This window comes from Pteropus vampyrus, unplaced genomic scaffold, assembly GCF_000151845.1.
Source record: "Pteropus vampyrus isolate Shadow unplaced genomic scaffold, Pvam_2.0 Scaffold211, whole genome shotgun sequence".
Lineage (NCBI taxonomy): Eukaryota > Metazoa > Chordata > Mammalia > Chiroptera > Pteropodidae > Pteropus > Pteropus vampyrus.
In genome coordinates, this window is record NW_011888992.1 from 1,274,464 (window position 1) to 1,283,253 (window position 8,790).

General features: G+C 45.8%; 1 protein-coding gene across 1 annotated transcript in view; it reads right to left on the minus strand.

Annotated features, from left to right (window-relative positions):
• The window catches only part of SYCE1 (synaptonemal complex central element protein 1), a 13,205-nt gene extending 9,191 nt beyond the window's left edge, over positions 1–4,014 (minus strand). Inside the window, exons 1-8 of the mRNA XM_011372611.1 lie at positions 3,976–4,014; positions 3,316–3,375; positions 2,899–2,973; positions 2,249–2,296; positions 1,948–2,002; positions 1,170–1,259; positions 864–927; positions 7–73 (exon numbers count right to left, since the gene is read on the minus strand). Of these exons, the coding sequence (XP_011370913.1) occupies positions 7–73; positions 864–927; positions 1,170–1,259; positions 1,948–2,002; positions 2,249–2,296; positions 2,899–2,973; positions 3,316–3,375; positions 3,976–4,003 (487 nt within the window). The 5' untranslated portion in view covers positions 4,004–4,014. The remainder of the gene's footprint in view (positions 1–6; positions 74–863; positions 928–1,169; positions 1,260–1,947; positions 2,003–2,248; positions 2,297–2,898; positions 2,974–3,315; positions 3,376–3,975) is intronic.
• Between the last annotated feature and the right edge of the window lie 4,776 nt (positions 4,015–8,790).

Here is an 8,790-nt window from a genome sequence, read left to right on the forward strand (position 1 = left end):
CCTCACCTTCCTTGAGCAGCTGCTCCTTGCTGCTGTCCAGGGCGCCAATCTCCTGGGCCAGGTGCTCTGGCCTCTGAGAAGGTAGAAAGGAGGCCCAATCACATCTCCTGGCTTCTTCTCATGCACCTCAGAGATGCCTACCTGGACCTAGTCTGTACTCAGCAGGCTTCAGTTCCTACTGCTCGTGCCCTCCATTTATGCCAGGCACAGTTCAGCCTCTGGGCCCTTGCACTGGCCATCGTGTCTGCCTGAAACTGTGTAAGCCCAGATACCTATGGTTCTGAGCTGGGGTGGCCCAAGAGGGGGTTAATGTTCAGGAATCTTGCAAGCTTTGAAGTCAGCCCTGGGGCGAGTATTTACCACAGGTGATGCTGCAAATACTACAAGTCAGGTTGCTCTCTGGAGAATCTGTTACCAGCCCGGCACTGCGGCTCCTCCTCCCTCGGGGGCCTCCTCATGGAGCCCTTCCCTCCCGACATTCACTCCCTCTGCTTATTTCCTTGTTTGGAGCCTGGGATTTCCCTGGTGGCAAACGTTGGCCTGCTTGGTTCCCACCATCTGTTCTGTGCCTGTGATGGCCCCAAACACACCCATGGATCTCCTTGATGGATGACCCCTCGTCAGTTCATTAGGTCCCTCCGGACCACTTAGGCCCCTGGGATGGACGAGCAGGACCAGCAGAGTGAAAATGGTGCAGTGAGGGTGGTGATGAGAGGCAGAACTGAGGGCAATTTTGATGTGTGGCCATCAGGGCTTGCTCAGGAACTGGGTGTGGCAGGTGACAGGAAGGAAGGCCCTGAACTTTGGCCCTAGTGCTGCCTGGAAGATGAGGAAGGTGGGAAGAGTGGCTTTGAGTGACTCACGTGGAACTCCCAGAGGTCCTTGTGCTGGCTCATCAGTTCCTCCAACTGTTCCTCGAAATCCAACCTGGGGGCCGACCACACAGGATGCAGGGTCATGGGTTGAGGCAGACTACCCCAACCTGGCCCAGGCCAGGGTCCTTCATGCCCAGACCTGAGTCCAGGGGTGGGGGTGGGGAGCTTGCTCATGTTCTTTGTGAGGCTGGGAGCAACTTCGCCCCCTTAACCCTCTAACCATGCCCCCGATATTAACCCCACCTAAAACCCAGCGCAGCAACGCCCATCCCTGGACTCAGGCACTGGCCTTACCTCAGCTTCCTCTGTCTGTTCTTCTCTTCCTCGATCTGGGAGTTCAGGATGGAGATCCGCTCCTTGCACTCCTGCAGCATGGCTTGCTTCCTGGTAAGAGGTGAGGCGGCCCTCAGTCATATCCCCTGAATGTCTCCCCAGGATGGGGCTGGGGGAGGGCTTCTGCCTCCTCCTCCTGAAATGTCTTAGCCTTCTAGATTGAGGTCCTTCTCTGTAACGCACGAGCACGTTACAAATCTGGACATATCTTTTTGAGGATTGGATAGACCGACAGGGACATGGTCAAGTGCATAGGCACACACATGTGAATCTCATCTGAATTTCCCAAACAGTTCCAATCTTGGTATGTCTTGGCTTGGGGTCTCTGGTCACAAAATGAGCTAAACGAGTGTTCAGGAAGTGGCGAAAAGGGTGCACAAATAGTTGGGCGGATGGAAGGGTAACGCATGAGTGGAGGGAGACTGGGTGGGGAGATGGTTGGTCAATGCCTAAGTGAAGGGACAGATGGATAATTGAGTGATTAGGCAGCCAAGAGGCCTGTGGAAAGAGTAAAACGCATAGAATAAAAACCAGCTGAAGAAATGTAATTGATATTCTGGAAAGTGAATGAGTGAGGCACCCCTAGCACAACTGCCTACTGCTGGAGCCGAGGAAGAAGACACTTATCGGCCTCCCTGTGTGACAAGAGTTAAGAGTGGTGGGTCTGAGGCCTCCCCCTCCCTTCCTCACCCCACCAGAGGGTGGGGCGGGCAGAGCAAGGCCCGGGCAGAGCTCGTACCTCTGCGCCTCCGCATCCTTCTCCTGACAGTGGAGCCGGAGGGTCATCAGGGTCTCTGCAGGGAGAGGGACCGAGGGCTCCGTAAGAGCCTGTCAAGGCATCAGGTTTGGGGAGAGGTGACAGGGCCACATTACACGGGGTCTCGTGGCCAGCTGATGGGATTTTGTCATTTACTGCAAGTTTGATGGAAGTCACAGGAGGAATGTAAGCCGATTCGCTTTCAAAAGGCTTCAGCTGCTATGAAGAGAGCTTACGTACGCTGGCAAAGGCAAAAGCCTGGAGACGGAATAGCTGTAATTACCTTGCTTTTTGCTCAAGATCCCTTTCAGGTGTACTTTTTCTTCACTCACTGGAAAACACAGTAACACATTTAGGCATCAGGGGCCACCCACTGCGCACTCAGGGACGGGGCTCGCCCACTGTCACTTGGGTGGTTCGAGACGGCCCCAACCCCAAATGTGGATCCCTCGAGGTAAGCCCCGCTCATCTTGTGCTCACACTCCCTGTAAGCACCAAATAGCCCTGATGTTGATAAAGGGTGGCCGTGAGAACCCGCGGAATGTGTGTGCTTACATGCAGGGGAGAGAAAAAATAAACAGTGGGCTAAGAACTGTGAAGAAATACATCAAGCCATCAAGTACGCAGGTGGGGGCAGGGTGCTCTTTAGATGGGATAATTAGAGAAGGTCTGAGAATGGGACATTTGAGCTGAGGGCTGAATGATGACATTAAGCAAAAGGAACCTATGCTGTCTGGGGAACAGACTCGCAAAGGCCCGGAGTGGGGAGTATGCTTGTAGGGTGTTTTGGGAACATTCTCACCGAGAGTGGGAGGGTGGGAGATTGCAATGCCTGCGACCAGAGAGGACAGGGGCCCTTGGCCATAGCAGGATGCTGAGTGTCAGGGAGGTATGACATTTTGGGGACCCCTGGGCAAACCCTGGCACGCTTACATGAGTCTAGTTCCTTCTGCAGGGCCTCCCAGACAGTGCGGGCCTCTCCCAGCTCCTCACTGGCTTTCTTTTTTGCTGTGCCAAAGAGCAGAAGACAGACATCATGTAAGTGTGGCTTCCAGCTGCACCGTTCCCTGCAAACCGTGACATTTCATGTTTGTCTTCAAGCAAACCTAGAGGGACCTAGCTTTTACCAAGCAGGAAATGAGGCTTCTTCAGCCCTTTCGTTAGGCTCAGTTGGCAGGAAGGCCAGGGGAATAATGGACACGCAACTATAGATAGCAGTTACACTTATGTGGACCCGTGTTTGGTTTAATACTGTTGTCGCTGTGGTGAACTACTCCGGAGTTTTTAGACAAGGGGTCCTGCGAATCACGTAGCTGGTCCTGGCTAACAAGCCAAGACCCTTGAGCTCACCTTGCTGAACTTCATTAATTCGGTTAATCAGGACTTCGACTCTGGGCTCCAGGCTTCCTGCTGCAGGAAGAGGATGTTGAGTGGAGATGACAGGGCAGGCAGAGGCAGGTGGGGGCTCTCCAGGGGCTCACATTCCGGGCAAAGGAAACAAGGGACAGATAACTAGAGATACTGACTTAGGCTGTGGCGACTACAGTCAAGAGAGAAATAGGCACGGGACGAAAGACTGAAGGGGCGGGACGTGCCCCTTCAGCTGCAGGAAGGGCTCCAGAGGGCCCAGAATCGAGAGGCAGGACCTGTCACTCCCGGGGTGCGGGGTGCGAGCGGGGCAGTCGGCACAGAGGTGGGAGCATGGCTGGGAGGAGCCTGGTGAGCAAGCAGAGAGCAGCAGGATGGAGGTGGGGGGAAGGGAGCTGAAGGGGAAAACCTGGATTTAACCGAGCGCAGTGGGAGCCAAACGGGTGGTCAGCAAGTGGGCTGCGACTGGGCTCTGGGAGATGCTTTGCTTGCTCTTCCCATCCACTTTAATAGGGCCATATTTTCATTTCAAGGAATTAACTTTTAAAAGTAAGAGAACGAATAAATTTCCCAACGTTGTGAATTATGGGGCGTGGAACCCAAACCTCAGGCTGAGCCTCAGTTATAGAGGGGACATATGACCTTTCTGCAACTTCTTCACCATTTCCATCAAGTCTTCAATGTTCTGTGAGTCCTTGGCCTGCCCTGTGAAGACAAAACCAAACATTTCAGAAGCCTATAGGAGTGAAAGGCTTAGAAAGGAAGATCCTTACAGGCTAAGAAGGATTAAACATTCAACCATTCTCACTAAATGGACCATATTTGGATCTTGATTCAAACAATTGCACTTTAAAAGATACTGATGACACAACCAGGGAAATTTGAAAATTGACTAGATATTTGATGAAACAAGAATTATTGTAACTAATATTCAGATGTGACAATGCTATTGTGATTTCTTTTCTGAAAAGAGTATCTTTTAGATATATTTTAGACAAATACATGGAAATATTTATGGATAATATGCAATGATACCTGGAATGCTTTGAAATGAAATAGTAGAGTGATTGATAAAGAGGAAACCAGACTGGCTAAAGTGCTGATAATTGTTAAAGTTGAAAGATAGGTTCATGGGATAATTATACTTTGTTCTTGAATTTCATATATAAATTTTTCCATAATAAAAACTTTAAAAAAAAACCCAAACAACTACTCAATATAGAGAAGGTAAATAATCCTTTCAACAGAAAAGTGGAGAAAGGGACAGAACAGTTAACCAAAAATTACACAAGTGGCTGATAAATATTTAAAAAGATATACAACCTTGGTCATAATTAGAGATGAAAATATATTGTACTTAGCAGGCTGGTAAAGATTAGGAAGTCTGCTAACGCCCAGTGTTTGTGATGTGAGGAAACAGGCAGGCACACACTGATAGACTGGGAACCAGTGCAACCTTCTAGAGGGCAGTTTGGCCACATCAACACTTTGAAGATGTAATTCCACTTCTAGAAGTCTATTCATCAAATATGCTCACTTAAATATTCAAAATTCATGGTAATGGCACTGAAACAATATTTGTTAATGTCAACAGCAGGAAACAAATAGCCAAAGCAATTGTGAGAAAAAAACAAAGCCAGAGGTATCACACTCCCTGACTTCAAACTATTACAAAGCTACAAGAATCAAAACAGTATGGTATAGGAAGAAAAAGAGAAACATAGACCAATGGAACGGAACTGAGAGCCCAGAAATAAATCCACAAACAGGCAACTCATTGTCAGCTAAGGTGCCAAAACCATACAGGAGAGCAAAGAAAGCCTCTTCAATAAATGAAGCTGGGAAATTTGGAAAGCCACATGCAAAAGAATGAAACGAGGCTGCTGTCTGTCACCATACACCAAAATTAACTCAAAATGGATTGATGACTTAAAAATAAGACCAGAAACAATAAAACACAGAAAAAAAGCATCAGTACTAAACTTATGGACCTTGGACTCACAGAGGATTTTATGAGTTTGACCCCAAAGGCCAGGAAAGTAGAAACAAAAATAAAAGAATGGGACTCCATCAAACTAAAAAGCGTCTGCACAGCAAAAGAAATCAACAAAACAGAAATGTAAGTAACTGAATGGGAGAAGATATTTGCAAACAATACTTCTGACAAGCAGCTGATATCCAGACTATATAAAGAACTCATACAACTCAACAACAAAAAAACCAATCCTATAAAAAATGGGCAGAGGATCTGAACAGATACTTTTCCCAAGAAGACATGCAAATGGCTAAAGGACATATGAAAAGATGCTCAACTTCTGGAAAATGCAAATCAAAACCACAGTGAGATACCACCTCACACCTATTAGAATGGCTATTATCAATAAGACAAGAAATAACGATTGTTGGAGAGGATGTGGAGAAAAAGGAACCCTCCTACACTGCTGGTGAGAATGTAAACTGGTGCGGCCTCTATGGAAAACAAAGTTCCTCACAAAATTATGAATAAAATGACCATATGCCCCAGAAATCCCTATTCTGGGTACCTATCCAAAACTTCTAAAACATTTATTCATAAAGATATATACACCCCAATGTTCACTGCAGCATTATTCATGGTGGCCAAGACATAGAAACAACCAAAGTATCCTTCAATGGATGACTGGATAAAGAAGATGTTATACATGCATACAATGGAATATTACTCAGCCACCAGATAAAATACTGCCACTTGCGACCAAATGCATAGATCTAGAGATTATTATGCTAAACAAAACAAGTCAGACGGAAAAGGACAAGAGCCATGCGATTTCATTCACGTGGGATATAAACAGAAAGCGACCAATGAACAAACAGAACAAATTCACGCAGATGGCAGAAGGGCAGTTACCAGAGGGGAAGGGGAAGCGGGGAGGACAAAGAAGGTAAAGGGGTCAAATATATGGTGATGGAGGGAGACTAGACTTTCGGTGGTGAGCATACAGCATAATATACAGATGATGTATTATAGAATTGTACACTTGAAACTTATGTTATTAACCAATGTCACCTCAATTTTTAAAAATACCTGAATGGCCATCAGTAGAGAACTTACGATTCATCCCTACAACAGAATAATGTGCAACCACTGAAAAGGAGGTTGATGCTTATATATTAACATGGAAAGAGACCCTAGATAGATTAAAAGAAAATCTAAATTGACATAGTATAAAATCTCATATGGCTACAAAAAGAGGTAAGATATACTGTCAGCCTACAAAGAGGATGTTTACTTTTCACCACATACATTTCTGCATGTGGCTGTATTTTAAACAGTTAATAAATTGCCCTGAGTGAGTCAAAAATGACTTTTACAGTTTGGGCAACCGTTTTTTCCCTAGACTAGGCAGTGAGCTGCACCTCCAGTTTTTATTCTCTATTGCATGTCTGGTGCTTGTCATAAGGTAAGGCATAGAGCAGGAAAGCTGTAACTATTTGACTGAACCAACTAGTACCTTGTTAACAAGAAAGCCAGGGCACAAAACAGCTTGTGTAGCATGAGCCCACTTTTGACTTTTTGTTTTAATATAATTTCAGATTTACTTAGAAGTTTTAAAAAACAGGATAAACATCTCCTATATGCCATTCACCCAGAGCCCCTATTTTCTGACAATCCTGAACCTTGAGAATGAGTTGCAGACACCATGCTTCATTACCCATAATACCCCAGTGTGAATTTCCGAAGTAGGACACTCCCCTATGTAGTAACCACAGTACTATTAAAACTGAGAGAAATTACAGTAATGGATATTAACATCTGATTCTCTAATGGCATTTAAGAAATGTCCCTTCCTTTCTCTTTTACATTTGTAAATTCCACTAGTAATTACGGAGTCCTAGTAGAAAAATCAAACAATAAGAATTAAAAATGTCCCTTCACTTCTGCCTTCCCTTCAAAAACTGCAAATCCCAGAGTCAACAATTAGTAAAGCAGCCTCCAGACAACTTTCTGTGCAACCTAAAGTGTTCTAATTAGTTTTTCTATCTTGTCTTTCTCATAAGAATACTTTTTGAAGATCATGCTGTATCGGTTAATTTAACTGAATTTTAACTTTTCCTCATCTTAGAAATCCACCGTACAGGTGTTTCTCCTATTGGGCATGGGTATGTGTGGACTTAGCCTTCCTTCACGTGTTCCTACTACCATTTAGGCTTAAATGAGTATTCAGTCCATGCATCTTTGTGTTTTATGTGATTCCTTAGGTAGGTGACAGAAAGGGGGAAAAAGCAACTTAAATGCTAAAAATTCCGCCAGATGGGCTACTGCCAAGCCATTTACCCATTAGTGTCCCTATCAACTCACAATGGGAAACTCTGTGTCTCCAAAGTGTCACTGACACTAAGTAGCACCCTTGCCCCCTCTTAAAAACAAGCTGATAGACTGAAAATGAAATCTCATTGTCATTTAAATTTTTTTCATTATTAGTTGCTACAGTGTGAATGTTTGTGTCCCCCATAGAATTCAAGTTGAAATCCTGAGGTCGGATGTGATGGTGTGAGGAGGTGAGGCCTTCAGGGTCATGAAGGTGGAGTCTCATGAATGGGATCAGTGCCCCTATAAAAGATACCCCAGAGAGCTCCCTCACCCCTTCCACCACGTAAGAACACAACAAGAAGAGGTTTGTGCGGGAACGGGGAAGTGAGTCCTCACCAGACCTCAAATCTGCTGCAGGCTTTCTGCCTCCAGAACTGAGAAATAAAATTCTGTAGTTTATAAGCCATCCGTGCTATCGTGTTTTTGTTACAGCAGCCCAAATTAAGACACTTGTGAAGTTGATTAAATCTTCATTTGAATATACTAGCTTATCTGAGGAACCTGAACAGCGATACTAAAAGGCTTCTTTAGCATGGTGGTGGCCACAGTATGTGCTTAACTGTGTGTGTGCGTGCGCGCGCGCGCGCAGGCGCGCGCGCATCTGTCCCATTTTGCTCTTTCTCCTTAGCTGAAGACTATCACTGGGTGCCATGTCTTGCTCAAAGCAAGCTTTCTGTGCTAAACTACCCCATGATTCAAACATTTTTTCCACAAAAGTGTTGTGGAACACCTGCTGTGTACCAAGGGTACAAACAAGACATGCGTTGATTATAGCATTTTAACAAGGGGGCCAGATGGGCCAACAAGAGCAGAGAGCCAACAAGCTGAGGGATGGCACACAGGAGTTCCTTGTCCAATTCTCTGCACTTTCGTGGGGCTTAGAAAATTCCCATGAAACATCCAGGGGTGGATATGGCTCGGGTTTGGTTTTTTTTTTTTTTCCCTGTGTTGGGCTGTACTTTTACGCAATTGAAATGAGCTGCAAGTCCCCCGTTTCCCGGGGAGGTGGGAGCCATCACTCAACAAGGTCGGTGTCAGGAAGAAAAGACTGGAAAGCTGTCAGGGGCCGGTGTGGATCCCAGTTTCAGGGAGAAGATTTACCGGTA